At 33.1% G+C, this 19,977-nt stretch overlaps 1 protein-coding gene across 1 annotated transcript in view; it reads left to right on the forward strand.

Moving 5' to 3' along the window:
• Nucleotides 1–19,977, forward strand: part of CDK13 (cyclin dependent kinase 13) — a 116,554-nt gene that overhangs the window by 31,616 nt on the left and 64,961 nt on the right. Inside the window, 3 exon segments of the mRNA XM_037837126.1 lie at nucleotides 1,448–1,618; nucleotides 3,036–3,175; nucleotides 4,674–4,844. Of these exon segments, the coding sequence (XP_037693054.1) occupies nucleotides 1,448–1,618; nucleotides 3,036–3,175; nucleotides 4,674–4,844 (482 nt within the window).

The following is a 19,977-nucleotide window of genomic DNA, read 5'->3' on the forward strand; positions in this document are numbered from 1 at the left end:
TACTCTTGTATGCTTCCATGTTACTCTGGGAATCCATTTTTATAGTACCACTGTACCAACTTCTGGATTTAATTGTCTGTGTTTTCCAAAAGAATGTCTTTGTTGTTGTTGTTTTTGTTGTTAAACCTCCAGTGCTGTACAGAATACCTGGCACATAGAAGCACATAAACAGTATTTTTTGAATGGATGACAGTAAAGTACAGAGGTTAGCTGTGTGATACCGTAACTTTTACAAGTAAAACCATGAACCAGTTTGTTTCTGAGCATATTTTCCCTGGTAAAGAACCTTCTAGTGAGTAACATGGGGTTATGAAGAAAAGTACGATTTTATTTTGATTAGTGAAGGGTTTTAATCAAATGGTATTAAAGGATCCATTTGTTTTATAATAATATTAAAGTTCAACATGAAAAGAAAGTTATTATTAAAATTAGATAATTTACATTGACAACATCTTTAGTAATTTCAGACCACAGTAGTATTGTGCCACTAAATTTTTCATTCTGGGGCTCATAACACCTGTGAAAGTACGTGAAGTTCAAATTTTATTTTCATTATAAGATTCTCTTTCAATGTGTCTTTAATGTATAATGTTTTGTGATATTATCAGGGAAGTCTAAAATAATCAGTTATCAAGTTAAGATAGACTTTAAAAATCACAGCTCTTTATGGATTCTTAAGTACAAAACTGTAACTGAACTTAAATTTCCATCTCTAATTCTAGTAAACAGGAGCCTTAATCAAAAATTTAAAAGAATCATTATCCATTTGAGAAAAATTAATTAACCCTGAAGAGAGGTGAAGCTGAATTAGTTGTTGTTTGTGGTAATTTTAAACGGGCAGATAAATAATAGCATGTGGTTTGCTTTCTTTCTTAGAACAAAACAGCTTTTGTTTCTCCACCAGAATCAAACCAATCACGATTACAAAACTAATGAATTTTCCTGCAAAGCATGATTGCCTTCCCATTTTAATTTATAGTTTTGTAGTAATCTTATATTTTTAAAAATAAACTTTAGGTTTTAGAAAGTTTTAGATAAACAGAAGGAATATGAAAATACTACAGAGATTCTCCACGTACCCTGCATCTACTTTCCCCATTATTAACATCCTGCATTAGCATAGTACGTTTGTTTCAGTCAGTGAACCAATATTGATATATTATTATTAACCAAATTCCATACTTTGTTCAGATTTCCTTAGTTTTTACCTAATTCTGTATCATTTTTACCCCCAAATTATGTCGTTTGCTGTTGAATTTAGTGTATTATTTTAGCTGGAGAATAAAGAAACTCAGATTAGTGCTTTGCAATGTGAAATAGCCATTGCAATGTATGCCTCTGCATATAAGTGCCATTGCAACTTACATATAACACATGGTGCCATATTTTTATTTCTGAACTAAATACATTTTTGTGTTTTCTTGTCTGATTCCTTTTTTTTTCCTAGCTTACGAGGAAATATTTCAGTGAAAGCGGTTAAAAAAGAAGTAGAAAAGAAACTGCGATGTCTACTTGCTGATTTACCACTGCCCCCTGAGCTACCAGGAGGAGATGATCTCTCAAAGAGTCCAGAGGAAAAGAAAACAGCAACACAGTTACATAGTAAAAGGAGGCCTAAGTATGTGCTTGCTTTCTACCTGCTCTTAAATTTACCAGAAATGATTCTGGATCATCATAAAATCATAAAACACAATTAAGATTTAAAATAAAAAGTGTATTTATTCCTCCAACTTAAATATTTGAATAAATTCTTTTAGTGTTTTGAAAGTTTTTATAATTTCTTGCGTACTTATTCACAATATCTAATAAAACCAGTTTAACTTTCTCTCAGAGTTTGTAATGTATTAATTTCTTGGGGTATTTATTATATGTGCTAAAGATTTCTATAGTTAAGCTATTTAAATACCACAGAAACACTGAAATTGGACAAGGTGGAAGGTAGCATTTGGAGCCCCAAAATAATTAATGATAGGCAGGTTGCTATGTTTTCCTTTGCTTTTTGTCCTTATAACTAAATGCATTCTTCATTTTCCAAGAGGTGGCCTGGAAGAAGGTTTGAAATTTATATCCTAAATTAGTTTCAAGTAAGTGCCTAGAGATAGCTCTTTCCCCTGAAACCTTTTCATCAGTTAATGGTGGGAAAACATTGATTCCTTTTTTCAGTTCTACTTAACCAGTGGAAAGTGTGAGTTAGGCTTTGAGTTAGACCTGATTTTAGAATTCCTTTTCAGGTGATGCCTAGTGTATGAGTATGAGGAAGCCATTTTCTGGTTATGAAGTAGGAAGCTAGAAAACTTAAAATATTTATCTCTCTTTGGGTATTGTCACTTAATTCTCTTAACTTAGATCACAATGAACAACCAAAATATTTAATACTGCAACGTTACATATCTTTTTAAAGAATGTGAAATTTCAGGGTCATATTTTTATTTATGTATTTACATGTGTGGATTCCTGAGAGTTGATTATATTAATTTTTTTGGTACTCTTCTAGAGTAAAAATCTACTTTCTGATATTTCCATTTTTAAGATGATTTTATCTATACTTAAGTCTTAATTTGTCAATAAACTTTATAGTTAGGTTTTGTTGATGTTCGTTATCAAACCTGTTTTTTGAAAGCAGATATGGGTATCTTTGTGTGTATATACATACATTCATATTTAGTCAATGAATGAAAAATAAAACTTTCTTGAGATGGTTAGAGAATTTTAACTTTTTTTATTAGTATTGGTTTCATCCACTCATTGAAAAATTTCATTTTATATCTGATAGCCCTTCGTACAAGCTCTACTATTCTTTCTCAGTTTAAGCTCTAAGTCTACAGAACAAGAGTCAGGAGAAATGATGCCATGGCTTCTATGACAACTTAAAATACCAAATCACAGTGTTACTTGTCTTAGATAGATGATCATGAATATGCAAGGGTAGGAGAAAATAAAGATTATCAGATTGGAGGAGGGTAGATATTGAGTTATTGAACAATTTATTCAATTTGCTTGATTGTATATAAAAACTTCAGAACTATATTTGATAGAATATGTGGGCCTCGCTATGGTGAAATCAAAGAAAAAGATATTGACTGGGGAAAACGCTGCGTGGATAAATTTGATATCATCGGAATTATTGGAGAAGGTACCTATGGACAAGTTTACAAGGCCAGGGATAAAGACACTGGTAAGAATGCCAAGGGCTGTGGCATATGAATGTTCTTAATTTGTCTTTCTATTCTACTGTATAGTTTTAGGAATTTTTTAAAAAGTTAATTTAAAGAGAATTCAAGTGTGTTTTGTTTCATCTTGTTTTTTTAAATTGCATTTTGTGTATCTGAAGTGCTTCTTTAGTATTTGTGATGTGATGTGTTGGTGGGATTTTGATTTTTTTCTTTTATGGTGAATAATTTTTATGTTGGTAGTAATCGGGAAGGAAATATCTTGATCTGAATTACACTTAGTAGTAAATTTTGTTGTATTGAACCTCATACAGCAATTTGTTTTGGCTAAATTTTCTGGGATAGAAATTGTCTTTTACTGTAAGGAGATCAGATTTAGCAGTTTACTCTTTCAGAATGTAATCAGGAACCTGGAATAAAGTTTAAAAGGCCTTGTAGCAGTGGAAAAAGTAACTGTCAGAGGCTATGTACAGAGGCTAAGTACTTCATTAGATAATGCATAGAACCAGTCTTTAATCTGTTCATAATTCCTTGTTGAAATAGACCATTAGATTAAAATAGCAGAGCTATCCAAAGCTTTTTAGTATAGGAGAGACACCTTTATGTTTAGAAACTACTGGGAAGGCAGTTACAGCATAGAGTAATAATTGATATTTATATGGATGAATATCTAATACAAAAGATTAAATATAACTTTCTAAACTGTTTAAATAAAACAGAGAGTCATCCTACATTATAGAAAGAACTTCCATAAAAATGAGTAAAATAAATTTGTCTTAAAAGGTGTGGAGGCGAAAATCTTATTTGGAATTACTTACCTTTAATGATTAAAAGTGTAAACTTCCTTCTTTTGGAAAATTTGTAAGTGCAGAATTCCTTTTCTCTCCAAAGACGTGGAAAGAACAAACCTTTATTATAGTGAATGTTTTCTTACAACAGGGTTTTAATTTTGGATGTGTTTTACTTACTGTTTCGATTTTGACCCTCATCACTAAATTATGAGGCAGTTTAGCATAATGGGAAGAGTCCATACTTTTGAGACAGTAAACCAGGTTTTGAATCCCAGTTTTACTACTAGGTAAAAGGGTAGCTTTGGGCAAGTTAATTATGTCTGAGCATATTTCCTAATCTGCACAATGTATAGTGTTCTCTGTTCAGAGAGATTTTATGCATATTTGAACATACGGGTATATTTACCTTTCCCTCCCCCACTTTTCAACATCTGGAGAGCATAAAATAACAATACATATAAAATTGCCTTATTCTTTTAAACATTTATACAGTATTCCACAGTTCAGATAAATATCCCATAATTTATTTAATCAGAGACTTAATTTTTTGAATTCCAAATATTATCGTTTGGGTATGTTGGAAACTAAAATATGTTTTCTAGGTTGTAATTTCAAGAAGTAGGACTGTAAATTATGAATTAAGTTTAAAGTTAAGAAAAATGTCATCTGGTTTGGTCAGCTGGTAACCTGATTTTATTCAATTTTCTAATAGGAGAAATGGTAGCCTTAAAGAAAGTACGTCTAGATAATGAAAAGGAAGGCTTTCCAATTACAGCAATTCGAGAAATTAAAATTCTCCGGCAGCTTACCCACCAGAGTATTATCAATATGAAGGAAATAGTGACAGATAAAGAAGATGCTTTGGATTTCAAGAAGGATAAAGGTATGTGTACATATTAAATGACCAATTGTCAGTCTTGATATTAATTTTCAGATTTTGTTATAGATATTGACCATTTGAGTAATTACCAGTTACATAAAACTATTGCCCTAATGTTAAACTCTCTTTTTAAATTTAGTAGTTGATCACCATTTTATTTACTGTAGTGGTTTTTGAGTCAGCTAAGGAACCATCAAAGCATATTTACCAGTATTACACATAAAGCATTCAGTAGTAGTGTTTGTTGTATGAGCATCAGTGTGTAATTTTTAGTCTTCATTTTTTAGTGATTAAAAAACAGTTCATAGTATCATTAGAGTATATTTACTCTACATTTTTATTTTACAATGTTTTGATGTACAAGAAAACTTTATTGTGGGTATATATATATATTCTCCCCCACCCCAAAAAAATTTGTCTTAAAAAGTGTGGAGACGAAAATCTTATTTGAAATTACTTACCTTTAATAAACAGCTTTGATATATGATTGACTTTTAGCAGAAAGATGAAAATAAATTAGCCTGCTTTTTAAAGTAGTTGTCAGAGGGCATAAAAATGGGGAAATAAATGAGTGTGTTTTAGATCTTTAGTGTAAGATTTTGGAACCAGAGTGTTCTTTAGTTTATAATCTGTGGTTTTCAATCAGCAAAATTCTTTTTTCAAACTAAATCTAATACAGAACAGATTAAAGTAGGTATATTCTGATTGAAGATAGTACTTAGCCTCTTGTCTCCATCAATCCCACGTAGACAACGTACCTCACTTGCATTTTTTTCCTCTTTCTCTCTTTCTTACCCACAGTCCTACTCTTCTGGGGAATACAGTTTAAAAATGATTAATATAATCTGTGATAGTATTTTAAAATAGATAATCGGAATCATCCTTTTAGTTTTGTTAAGTTTCATTGATTTTTGTCTGTAATTAAAAGTCCATATCCCTTAACCTACATTTAAGAACCCCAGTTTGCCTTTTTAATCTTATCTTTCATTACTTCATATTGTATAGTAGAAAGGCATTGGTTTGAAGTCAGTTAGAATTTCTGGATTTGAGTCTTAGCTTGTTAGCAATGCAACCTTATTATTAGCAGGGTCTTTAGTCCTTCTGAGCCTTATTATTTCTTTTATTGTGTTATAACAATTAAGACCTTATGTGTGAAGGTGGTGTGCAAATGTTTTTTTGTTGTTGTTTTGCCTTAACCTCTTTGTCCAGACAAATTGGTATCTTTTCCCTAGACATACTCTGGACCTCATGCTTCTTTGGTATGTGTGATCTGCTCCCTGCCTACTTCTCCAAACCCCATCTATGCCGTTTTTCTGCTTGCTCACCAAGCTTCAGTCACATTGGCCTTTCTGGTCTCAGATATGTCCAAACACTTTTCCACCTTAAAGTCCTTACACATGTAGCATCCCTGGGTCTGAACTTCTCTGATCCACCTGGACACACACACAAACACACACATGTATGTGATTTAAAAGGCTGACTTCTCATCCTCTAGGTTTCAGCCTGAACGTTGCTTCATTCATTAGTGAGACCTTCCCTGACAAGTCTTCCCACTTTGCAGTGGGATATTCAGTTAAAAAACTCTATAGTCTTTTTCTTCATAACCTTTTCCAATAAGTAACAATAGTTACATTGTTTGTTTACTTATTTGTTTCTCTGTATGAGAATAGGAACTATACCTATTTTATTCAGTTATACTCCCATACCTAGTTCAGTGACTAGACATAGAAGGTGCTAAATGAGTAATTGCTGAATGAATAAATGAGCTCCACTTATTCTAACCTATCTGGACTTCAGTACGGTTTTTTAGAAAGGTTACCACCTCTGAACATATAAAGGTTTCATAGTCTTCTGAGTATTCTATTTATGTTCATAATTTATTCTCCTTATAAGATTATAAATTCCTAGAAGCGTTTGTGTTTTATTTTTTTCCTCCACAGATTTTTGTGTATTTGCAGTCTTCATCTTCTTTCTCCCCTCCATAATTTTGTTTGTTTTTGGATGAGTCACGATCAATAAGAAAGTGTTCGGCTATTTCAGAAGTTACCTTTATGTACCAAGTGTTAGTTAAATGTATTGGGGTATGTGAGGGTGTATAACATTTAAAACATAATCTTTTTGTATTAGTATTATGATTTTGATGAAAACTATTATGGGGCAGCATGAATTGATGAAAAGGGAACCAGATTTGAAATCCTGGGTTCTAATCCTGAGCATGCTAGCTGTGTGACATTACTAGTGTTTGCCATAATGGAGCAGAAAGAAAATACTGATATTTTGATTTAATATATTAGGTTAGTATAATGTGAGTGTATTAGAATTCATAAGATGTCAAAAAGTCAAACGAAATACTTTAAACAATTTAAATATGAAAATTATAAACAATGTAAAACATCAAGTGAAAATGTAAACTTACAAAAAACAAACATTTACATCATTATAACACAATACGTTTTATGATAAACACCATAAAAGTATTTTGAAAAATTTAGCCCTACTTAAAAATGAAGAAAAATTAATCATGAAAAATTGTAAATGAAATATTGGCCTTTAAAAAATCATTATCCTTAAAAAAAGCAGGGAGGTTTAGTGGTATTACCAAGTTGTGGATGTATTTATATGCAAAAAATTTATAGATTGTAAAGAAGCTTTTTTGAAGTAATTGGAGGAATGGAGGGGGCATGAGCTAATTATAAATATTTTTTCTGACTCTCCTTTATCTTTAAGCAATCCTATCTCTCTTTAATAACTGAGAGGCTCTTTGAACCTTTTTTTTTTTTTTTTTTTCAATCTCGATTGCAAGTTGAAGTTTTTGTTTCAAAGAAAGTATTTTCTGTTCCTCTAGATCTTCATCTTCTTCTTGTATGATGGGATTGGGATGCAATTACTTGTATTAATTGTAGTACTCCCGTGTTAATATTTTACCATCCAAAAAGTTTTCGAATTAGAGTATGATTTATTTTGCAAGAGAAGATTTGCTTAATTATTTTCTTTCTCCCTCCGAGGATTATGAACTTATAAAAAAAACCCTTTCTGAATGAGTGCAGTGAAATCAATTTAAAATTTTAATGCAGCTTATCATTCTCTGAGTAGAGAAGTTTCTGTTTTGCAGTTATATGCAGTAAAAAATAAAAACTTGTCATTAATCTCTTTCTCAACATGTAAATATTTCAGTAATCAGATTAGAAAACAGAAGTATCACTCCAACAAAATATATTTTGGTACTTAAAATTAACATGGCATCCTGGACAACAAAAAACCAGTAATATGATTACTATGCAGAAAATAATTTAGCTATAATGCTTTCAAATTTAATGTTGGTATAATAATGGAATTCAAGCAGTCCTTTAATTTGGAATTTCCCTAAAAATCAAGAAAACTGTATTCTATAGTAAATGCTTGTGGCAAAGTATCACTATTTGGTTTAGGGAAGAAGTCCTCAAACATCACTTCTGTTATAGTCTGTGGCTCCCATGTGCAGTATTAGGAGTTCCTTCACTTGCATTGCATGTTATACATAGTCTATAACAGTATTTTCTATTTCAACTTGGTATTATATTTTAATATCTCATTCCCACTGAAGTCCTTGAGAGTAGCAACTGAATTTTATGCTATTTTTAATTCATGGTGCATAACACACAGTAGATTATCATTAAATATTGAGTAACTAAATGAATGAATGAAATGTAGAAGTGGAAAGGTACTGTGGAACAGGGAGAATGTTAAAAATATGGTGCAGTTTGAGAGGAGGGCATTGTAATTCGTAATTGTCATAAGTTGTTTTAAGAGGCAATGAAAGACAATGTAAGACTGGCATATCCCTTAATGAACACCTTGCTTCAAAATTACTTGCCCTTTCTCATTTTCTTAAAAATCTGGACTTTTATTTCTGCAGTATAGAATTCCTGATATCTCCTAAGGTTTGGGAAGAGATCAAGATTGATTGGTTTGTTTATTTTTTCATTCTGCAAATATTTATTGTACCAGGCTTCTAGACCCAGGATGGCCAATACATACATACATGTGCTATTTCAGTTTAAATTAATTAAAATTCCATAAAACTTGAAAATTCATTTCCATAGTTGCACTAGCCACATTTTGAATGCTCTGTAGCTACATTTGGCTAATGGCTACCATTTTGGACAGTGAAGTTCTAGAACATTTTCATCGTCTCAGCAAGTTCTGTTGGACATTACTGGTCTAGATACTGGGGATATGAAAAATAACATCTGGTCACTGACTCAAGCCTGGTGACTGTGTCTGGAACGGGAGATACTTGACTGGAGAAAGGAAGAATGATAGTTTCTGAGAACTGGAAGTGTCATTACTGATAGAGCTAAACTGATACGGAAATGACAAACCTATTTCTGCCTAGAAGTTTTTCCTTATTTTTAACTCAGTTAATCTGTTGTTGGAATTTCAGTTGTAGATGTTGAGTTTCAAAAGAAGTGAAAAAGTTTAAGCAATAGAGGTTGTAGAGCCTACAAAACAAGCAAGAAAACTTTGCTGAGAAGTCTTTTTCCTAGCAACTGTAAACTGTATCCCTTTTTTCCACCATAAAAAAAGAAATGAACTCATGGGTTGTTTTATTAAAAATAAAATTCTCCTGTGACAGTGGGGCTTCCCACAGCATGTTAAGACAGTACTGAAAGTCATTTATAAGTTTAAACTTTATTATCCTGTTGCTGCTTGTATTGTGTTATCTATTCTGTCATGTAAAGATAAAACTTAATACAGTCTAATTTGCACCAAGTTTCCAATTAAGGTACCAGGTCAGGGATTCATAGTTTCAAGATCCTTTATCCTCTTATTGTATAGCACTATTAACTGTAGGTTTTTTTTGGATAGGGCAGGGGAAGGGAGAGGAATATGTTAATATACAGGCTTTCTTTACTTGATTATGAAAGTAGTGTGTATTATTATAAATTTGGAAAAAATATAAAGAAGAAAATGAAATGACCAAGATATTATCACTGTCATAAATTTTTATGTATTTTTTTCCTAGTGTCTCCTTTCCCACATGTATGATTATTCATTCCCAAACTAGGATTCTTCATTTTTCATTAAGTCCTCTTTAATAATGTACTTTTGAAATGGCATATGTCACTTGATGTATCATATTTCATTTCCCCATTGGTACATATTGAGGTTTTTTCGGGTATTTCACTATTTCTTGTATTGAAATTTTGTTCTTAGAGATAGTAACTAGCTATTCATATACATTTAACCACAAAAGGAATTTTATCTGCTAAGAAAAGTCTTCTTAATTAACTCTGAATTGCAGCTTTGATTAGAAATGAAGTAGTATGGGATAAAGGTCTTGTATAATTAACAGATATCCCATCAGTCCTAGTAGTCAGTGGGTCCATAGACATTGAAACCAGATTTCCTTCACATCCTGAATGTCCTTATGGATAAGACTTTTTCACAAGTCTTGATTATTCCATTAAAAAGATTATAGAAATAGAATTATTAGGTCAAAGGATTTGAACTCTGAAATTTGATGTATACTGCCAGGTTGTTTTCCAGAAAGGTGCCAATTTATGCTTTCACAAATAGGGGAGTGTACTCAACAAACTAGGAATAGAGTGGAACTTCTTCAACCTGTTAAAGAGCTTCTATGAAAAACCCCAAATTAACATCATACTTAATGGTGAAAGACTGAATGCTTTCCCCCTATGATGAGGAAAAAAGGCAAGGATATGTGCTCTTGCCACTTCCACTCGATATGTACTGGAGAGTCTAGCCAGGGTAATTAGACAAGAAAAAGAAATTAGACAAGAAAAAGAAACCAATAAATGAGTTCATCAGGGTGACAGGATACAAAGATCAATATGCGAAAATCAGTTGTAGTTCTGTATACTGACAAGCAACAATCCAAAGTAAAATTAAGAAATCAATTCCATTTATAGTAGCTTTAAAAAGAATAAAATACCTAGGCGTAAGTTTAACAAAAGTGCAAGACTGTAACTACAAAACATTATTGAACGAAATTAAAGAAAACCTAAATATGAAAGGATATCTAGTGTTCCTGACTCAGAATTAAAATTGTTAAGATTCTTCTGAAGTTGTTCTACAAATTCAGTGCAAAATCTATCAAAATGCCAGCTGTCTTTTTTTGCATAAATCGGAAAGCTGATCCAGAAATTCATGTGGAAATTCAAGGGACCCAGAATAGCCAAACAATCTTGAAATAGAAGACCTAAGTTGGAGGACTCACAGTTCCCAATTTCAAAACTTTTACTAATCAAGTTTGAGTAATCAAGACTGTTTACTATCTTAAGGAGAGACAAATAGATCAATGCAATAGAATTGAGAATCAAGAGATAAACACTCACATTTATAGTAATTGATTTTCGACAGGGGCTCCAAGGCAATTCAGTGGGAAAGAATAGTCTTAACAAATGGTGCTGGGACAATTGTATATTCATATGCAAAGAATGAAGTTGGACCCCTTCCTCACACCATATCCAAAAATTAACTCAAAATAAATTTTGGCTGTAATTACATGGAAGTTGAATAGTTTCTTATACTTGCAGGCTATTTATATTTCTTTATCCATGAATTACCTGTTTATGTCCTTTGCCCTTTTTTCTGTTAGGTTATTAATGTTTTTCTTAATTGATTTTAAGTATATTTTATACATAGTAAGAATGTTCATCTTTTGAGTTAATTGCATAAAGACTTTTCAGTCACCTGGTTTTCTTGCTTTCCATGTTTCTTAGGTGAGCACTCGATAAATGTTGAATTGAATTGAGAAGAAAAGTATTTATAAAATAGATTGAATCTGTCCTAGAATAACCAAATAAACCTTTAATGATTGTGAATTTTGCATAATTAGTAGACAATACAGGAAGATGCTTTAGTTCTATTAAATAAGCTGTATCAGGTAATGATTTTAAAGGGAAAAATTAAAATCTTTATTAGGAATGGCTTTCTTCTACTCTGGGTCAGAAACAAATGTAGAGTTGGCTCATATGTTGAAGTTTAGAGTTTAAAGAATCTAAAGAGATAAAATATATAGGTACTCCCCAGGAAATGATCCATGTCAAAAGGGTTCTCAAGAGTTAAGGGAAAGGGTATCAATGGACAAGTAAGGGGAGGAGGCATTGAGTAAGAGTGGAAAGGAGTGCCTTCTTTCAGCAGTGTTTCCTGGACACCTCAACAAGAAATATGTTCTTTGGGAACAGATTTTATAAGGTACTATATGGCACTGTGTGTTATGTTTAAGGGCATGAGTTCAAATGCTTCCTTCACCATTGTGTATTCTCTCTTTTCCTCATCTGCAAAATAGGTAATAATACCTAACTTATAGGTTTGTTGTGAGTATTTAATGGGAGAATGTATGTGAAGCACTTGGCCTAGAATATGGCACATAGTAAGCAACAGTAGTGGCTGTTGTTATCATTTGGTGGTAGCTTGATCATGAGGACAGAAATAGATCGCTAATAGAATAATTATTTATAATTAGGCAGAGAAAATGGAATGAGGGAAGAAATAGATCTTTTAGTTTTAGTCCTCTGTTGAAATTTCATTATATGGAGATCAGATATTAGGAATACTGCTGACCCAGAAGTTAAAAAAAAAAAAAAAAGTTAAAAGAAAGAAAAAGAAACTTTCTGAAAGCTTAGAAGCAGTCTCTAATCATTAAGAGTAAAAGTTGCTAAGAGCAGTGAAAACTTCATTGTATCTGATGAGCTGTGATTAACTGGTCAGCCTACCAGAAGGGAAAAAAATGAGTCTAGTTTGCTTGGGATTAAGCCCACAAGTAGGAGGGAAGTGGTAGGAAAAGGAAAACTGAATATTGAAGCTCAGTAGCAGGAAATGAGAGAGAGAAATTAGCAGAAACAATGGTGTGGGTTAGAGATGGAGAGTAGTGGGGGGTAAGTAAGGAGCAGGACATTGAGAATACTGTGGCTACAATGAAGAGACAAAACAGTTAAAATTCTGCAGTGGGGAAATATGGATAGTAAGGGGTGCAGGTGGCAGAATGCCATTTAGGGCATTGTCACTGTTTAGGGCATGTAAACCAAAAGATAGCTGTTGTATTCCTATATGGGATCCTTCTCTGAAGAAGCTAATAATTAACCCCTTCTTCTTCATGAAGCAAAGAGGGATGGAACAATTAGACTGGGTTACTACTTTAGTAGCAGTGTGATTGTGGGCACATGACTTAGTAATTCTGAGCCTCATGTGTTACAAAGGGATAATAATACTCTTTGGGTTATTGTGAGGTTTAAATGAAATTAATGTGTGAATTACTTTAACTTCTGTAATAGTTTGCCTTCTTTCTGCTTACCATTAGAATAAACTATATACTAGGTTATCTTAATATGACATGTTACAAAAGAGACTTTATATAATAGTTGATCCAGCATGTACTTACCATGTGAGACTATCAAGTTTTTACTTTAGTTGTGTTTAGAATTTTTTCGAAAGTCATGTTAGAGCTTGGAGAGTATTATGCCAGGTGTCATATCTTTAGAAATGTGTAATCTGATATGAAGAGAAATATGAACTGTGGGAAGACTGTTCTTTTAAGCACATAGGCAAAGCTGTCCTTTATAGCTCGTAAAAGATTTATTAGAAAAGGACATGCACAGACAATATGAAAGAAATAATCTCCAGTAAACAAAACAAAACAAATCAGCCTCACTTTGGTAAAAGAGATGTAATTTAGATGAGCTATCATATTTTTTACCTATCAAAAACTGATGAAGTTTTTAAAAAAACTTTTCTCTCTTGATTTCTTTTCTAGAACTATAAAAATAACATATCTGGTTGAAATTAAAACACTAGAAATATAAAAATAAGAAGTAAAAATGAGTAGAAGAGCAGTACGCAGCCGATGCTCTGACATTTGTGAATACTATGGCCAACAATGAAGAGAAACCAGAATCTTCCCTTTCAGTTTTTTTTTCAAGACATTTTTCTGTGCAAAACAGCTGTAGATGTTATTTATTCAGTCATCTTTACAAGATTGAGGGCATACTATGCAGTGATCTGCAAGATAGACGTCTTTGTGTCATTATGCAGCTGTTAAAAAAAGGCAAAGTAGTGTTTGGCAGTTCTGTAACTTGGATGTATTTTATTTAATTAGGCATTCTTCTATAGATGAATATTTAGATTATTTGTTTTTAGCTTCTACTAACGGTGCTTTACCAAACTTCATGAAATGTGAATCTATGTGTATTTGTTTGGGCCTTTCTGTAGGATAAATTCTTAAAACTAGAATTGTTAGTTTAAATGATATTGTGGTTTTTTTATAGTTATGGCCAAATTGACTTATAAGAAAGCTTATTCCATTTACATTCTCATCAAAATTTTGTGTGGGTATTTAGTTTACTGAAATACAGTACATTATCAATTTTACTTTTTATCCGTTTGATAACAGTTTACTACTTTTTTCCGTATTACCTTCGATGTTAAACTTTTTTTTCATTTTTTTACCATTTCTTCTGTGAATTGCCTGTTTCTGTCTTTTACCTATTGGTGGGTTTGGCATTTTCTTACTGATTAGAGAGTTTCATGAAATAATAGATATTAATGCTTTATGTGTTGCACACGTCATGGAAAATTTTCCCATTTCCATTGCTTGTCAGTTAATTTTGTTTTTCTGTGTACTTTGTTATTCAAAATCTTTATGTGGTAATGTCTTTCAGGTTTTTTGTTTGTTTGTTTGGAGGGGGAGGGGTTGTCTTATGTTTAGGAAAGCCTAACCCTCTGGAAAATTATGAAAATGTTTTCTTTATTTTTTTCTAATTCTATTATAGTTTTAAAAATGTTTAGAAATTTAAATCTTCTTTGTCTTATACTTTTCTCCATCTTTATGCTACATAAAGTTCCTGTATGTTTCTGGGCTCTCCTGTTTCATTGCTCATTTTGTGTGTCCTGCTGCCATACCACATGGTTTTAATTGCTGCAGCCTTGTAGCATATTTTAAATCGTGGTAGATAAGGTTCTCCCTCACCCTCCTTCCCCATAAAAAGATATTGCCTATTTTCATGCATTTAGTCTTGTAGATGGTATGGAGTCTGAAAACTTATGCATGGAGTTCTGATTGGAATTACATTAGGGTTAATTTGGGGACGGTCAAGGATTTTTAAAAATTGGTCAGGATATGGGGACATAGACAAACATGTTCATATAATGCTGAAGAGTGAAAGTTGTAACTTTTAGAGAATATTAAGGGCATGGTATACTGCCTCACACATACTAAGTGTTATATAAATATTTGATGTTGCTATTTATAATAATTGTTATTTTTTAAAATGTAATATGTCCTTTAACTCAGGTTTTTGCTATTTTTAGAAATGTATGAGAAATAATCGTGACTTAGATTTAGCTTTGAGAGTGTTTGTCATAGTATTATAAAACCAAAAAGAAACAACCTGAATCTAGCAATAGATGATTACGGAAAAGAACTATAGCATATTATTACTGTTAATTGCTATAAAGCCATTAAAATTATGTAAAAGTTCAGTGATAATTAAAATTCTTCACTCTGTATATTAGTAATTGGAAAAAGTTTACAAAGGAAGATTTAAATTTTAATCCAATTGTTGCACTAAAAATGTATTCCAGAAGCACAAGAAAACTTGAGAGTAATGGATATGCTCCTTTTCTTAATTGTAGCCTTGGTTTCACAAGTGAATACGTACATCAAAACTACTTAAATTGTACTCTTTAAATATGTGCAGTTTATTGTCTCTTACACATTGCTGCAAATTTTTTTTCTTTTTAAAATGTAATAAACTTAAGGAAAACTGTTGGGTTTATTACTTTAGGAAATAGACTGTTTTTAAAGCTATCCACCAAGAAAAACTGCGTGAGAAAAACTGGACTGCAAGCCTATCTTTAAAATGGCAATATGGTTATTTCAGGGGGTAGCATTTTCATTTGTGTGTTCTAAATAATCTGTAGTGGTCACATAGTGCTTCTGTAAAATTTTTGTAAATTGTGGATAAATTATCAGTATCTGTTGTCTAGTATTTGGAAATGTCTTAATGGTGTACAGATAATTTGAAGGACAAATTTCATGATAATTTCAGCCAGTGTAACAGAAAATTCAACTGAAATAGTTTTAAGTGATTTGGGAGTCTATAAGCTTACAGAAGAAGTCCAGAGGTACAGCAGGCTTTAGTGTTGGTTGATTCAGTGGCCTAAGGATGTCATTAAAAACCCAAGTTCTGCCCTCCACAGGATCTGCTTCATTTCCCTTGTAATATGGCCTGAGGGGCAGTTGTTCATATCTGGTAGAGAGAGCTTGGCTTCCCAAAGCTCTCACGGGTAGGAAGGCTTTACTTCTAGGAACCCTTATTAGTGCCTCATAGGCCAGAGAGTTTAAACCTGCCCATCTGCAAAACCAGTCACTAGTAGGAGGGTTACCAAGAACTACTTAAAATCTACCTAAATTAAAAGCATGATAAAGGAGAAGAAATGAGAAAAGTAAGCACTACTTTTGGAACTTAGAAGCCTCTTATGAGGGAGGGAGTAGCTGAGTTTCACAGAGGCTAATTCATTAGCTTTGCATGAAGCCTGAAGACTATTTCTAGGGTATTGTGGAAGGATTGAGAAATACCTACTCTGCTCTATGTAATAAAGGTCATGTAAAACCTTTTCCCATTTCAAGTTAGTCTGTGTTTCTACGACAGGTGGGAATTGGCAGCCAAACATGCTGAGTCATAAAGTTAATAGAATAATGGTTGGATGACCATTTTAACTTTAAGACTTGCAAATTTTCATTGATATCCTTTTTATTAAGTGTTCTGATTTCAGTGTTTTATTTCTAGTGAATGTAATAATAATTTCCTGCTTGATCATCCCTCAGGCTTTAAGCTCATTTCACTCTTGGGTTTTCAAGCAACTAATTTTCAATTTGAGGAATTTGTGGTGATTTTAGTACATAGTGGGATTTTCTAACAAATCTTATACACCCATAAGATTTGTACATTTTTACAGGTATTTGGGGTGACAGGAATTGAATTGTTTTCACACTTTCAAAAAGTCTTTCTGTTATTTGTCTCTCTCTGGCTGTAAGTGGATTTTCTTGAAGTGAGTTGGAATTCTACATTATGTTCTAGATTTAATGTAATTGATAAACTCAACTTCCCTGAATTTAGATTCATCACCTCATATTTCTTCTGAACAGCCCCTTTGCCAACTAGGATTTCCTTCACTGATATTTCTATATACCTTAACTCTTTGTTTTTGAAGTGTCTCTCCCCACCCTCAGTATATTCTGAGGCATAAGAAAGGTTGGACTAGCATGCTACCCATAACATGTTATTGGTGATTACATTTAAACAGAATGTAGTTGAGGTTGGACATTGCACAATATTTTCACTTTGACTCTTACAGCAGAAGCTGTATTAAATGATGGTGATTTACTGGAGCATTCATGATTAAGCTGAATAAAAATTGCTTAACATAACAAACATGCTTTTAAAATGGTGACAGTATGGCTGTGGGTGAATATTGGTTGTAGGTAAAGTTTTTTTTTTTAAATTCAATTTTATTGAAATATATTTATAAACCATACAGTCATCCACAGTGTACAGTCAGTTGTTCACAGTACTATTATATAGCTGTGCATTCATCACCACAATCATTTTTTCAACATTATCATTACCATAAAAAAAGAATAAGAATAAAAATTAAAGTGAAAAAGAATACCCAAAACATCTGTACCGCCCATCCTTCCCTATTATTCATTTACTTTTTGTCCTCATTTTCCTACTCATTGGTCCATATGCTGGATAAGGGGAGTGGGAGCCACAAGGTTTTCACAATCACATGGTCACACAGTATAAGCTATATAGTTATACAGTCTTCAAGAACCAAGGCTACTAGGTTGCAGTTCACGAGTTTCAGGTATTTCCTTCTAGCTATTCTAGTACACTAAAAACTAAAAAGGGATATCTATGTAATGCATAAGAATAACCTCCAGAATGACCTCTTGACTCCATTTGAAATTTCTCAGACACTGATATTTTATTTTGTTTCATTTCTCTTCCCCTTTTTGGTCCAAGAAGGCTTTCTCAGCCCCCCAATGCCAGGACCAAGCCCATCCCAAGTCATGTTCCATGTTGCCAGGGAGATTTATACCTCTAGGAGTTATGTCCCACGTAGGGGAGAGGGCAGTGAGTTTACTTGCAGAGTTGGCTTAGGAAGAGAGGCCACATCTGAGCAACTGAAGGGGTTCTCTGGGGTGACTCTTGCGCACAATTATAAATAAGCTTAGCCTTTCCACTGCAGTAACAAACTTCATAAGGGCAAGCCCCAAGATTGAGGGTTCGGCCTTCTGAATTGGTAATCCCCAGTGCTTGTGAGAATATCAGTAATTTCCCAGGTGGGGAAGTTTAATATTTCAACATTTTCCCCCAGTCCCTCAAGGGAGCCTTGTAAATACATTTTATTCTCTGCCCAAATTACTCTGGGATGTATCAGGACTTCACACTAACCTGTACAAACCAACCAGATTTTACTCCCTATTCAAAATTCTTGTAATTATGGTATTTGAATAAGCTGACCATACAAGTTAAATTATATATAGTGTGCTTCAAAAAAAATAAGAGATTTGGCACCTAATAAACATCTCTTCCTTTGATCTCACACAGAAGGTGAAGTTTTAAAACACCATTAATATCATTCTTTATCCTTTAGTCTGATTCACCTTAGTCCTAACCATCTCCATTTCGTTCATATCTCTAATTGAAGTCTGATAGGTTTTTCAGACTCTTTAACATTTGCCATGTAGGGTAATGCTGATGTTTATAGTTGCCAGACTCTGGCTCTGAGTGTCAGGTGTCACACAGATACCTGAAGTTCCAGGGACCCAACCAGGTTATACACATAGAGCTCAGCATCTCAGAATTTTAGAAATAGCCATTACAACTCAGGAATAGATGTAACTGCTGTAAGAGCTTACAAGCTAAGAACCTTGACAGTAAGCCTTCCCCTGAAAACCTGTGTTCTCAGATTCAATTCTCAGAGTTTGCACCTTACAGTTATTCCATATTAGTAATGTTTGTCTTTTTCATTTCTGGTTTATTTCACTCAACATGCTGTCCTCAATGTCCATTCACCTAGTTGCATACCTCACAACTTCATTCCTTCTTGTAGCAGCTTAATATTCCATTGTATGTATACACCACAGTTCGCCATTCCATTCATTAGTTGATGTACCCTTAGGCCACCTCCATCCACTGTGAATTGTGAATACTGCCACCAATTTCCATTCATGTCCCTCTTTTCAGTACGTCCAAGTATATAACCAAAACAACAGGGTTGCAGAACCATGTGGCAACCCCATGCTTAGTAGCTTCCTGTGAAACCACCACATTGCTCTCCAATGGGCTGCGCCATTCTACTTCCCCATGAACAGTGTTTAGGTACATCCCTCTCTCTACATTTTCTCCAGCACTTGTGTCCTTTTGTTTATTTTTTAGGTAGTTTTATTCACACACCATACAATCCATTCAAACCAACAGTGAGTGATTCCCTGTATAATCACATAGTTATGCATCCACCACCACTATCGATATGAGAACATTTCCGTTTCTTCCACAAAGAGGAAGAGGCAAAAAAAAAAAAAAAAAAAAAAAGGAAAGAAAAAAATGACAACTAAAAGAAAGCAAAAGAAAAAAACAAAATAAAATTAAAAGGTCAGACAACACTAGTGGCAAGAATTCCATACCTCTTCCTATATATCTCCTCCTTATAGACTAGACATATAGCTTTGGTATATTGCCTTTGTTACGATTAATGGAAGCATTACATGTTACTGTTAACTGCATACTCTGGTTTGCATTGGTTGTATTTTTTCCTGAGTACCACCCCATTTTCAACACTTTGCAAAGTTGACATTCATTTGTTCTCCCTCATGTAAAAATATTCTTATATTTGTACATTCAGTCACAATCATTGACTACTACTCTAGGTTCACTAAATTACACTGTCCCAGTCTTTATCTTTTATCTTTACCTCTGGTGTCCTACGTGCCCCTAACTTTCCTCTTTCAAGTGTACTCACCGTCATCTTTGTTCAGTGTACTTAAAATATTATGCTACCATTACCCAGTATTGTGGTATCCATTTCCGGATCTATATAATCAATCCTTTTGAACATTCTGTAC

This window comes from Choloepus didactylus, chromosome 5 (genome assembly GCF_015220235.1).
Source record: "Choloepus didactylus isolate mChoDid1 chromosome 5, mChoDid1.pri, whole genome shotgun sequence".
Classification (NCBI taxonomy): domain Eukaryota; kingdom Metazoa; phylum Chordata; class Mammalia; order Pilosa; family Megalonychidae; genus Choloepus; species Choloepus didactylus.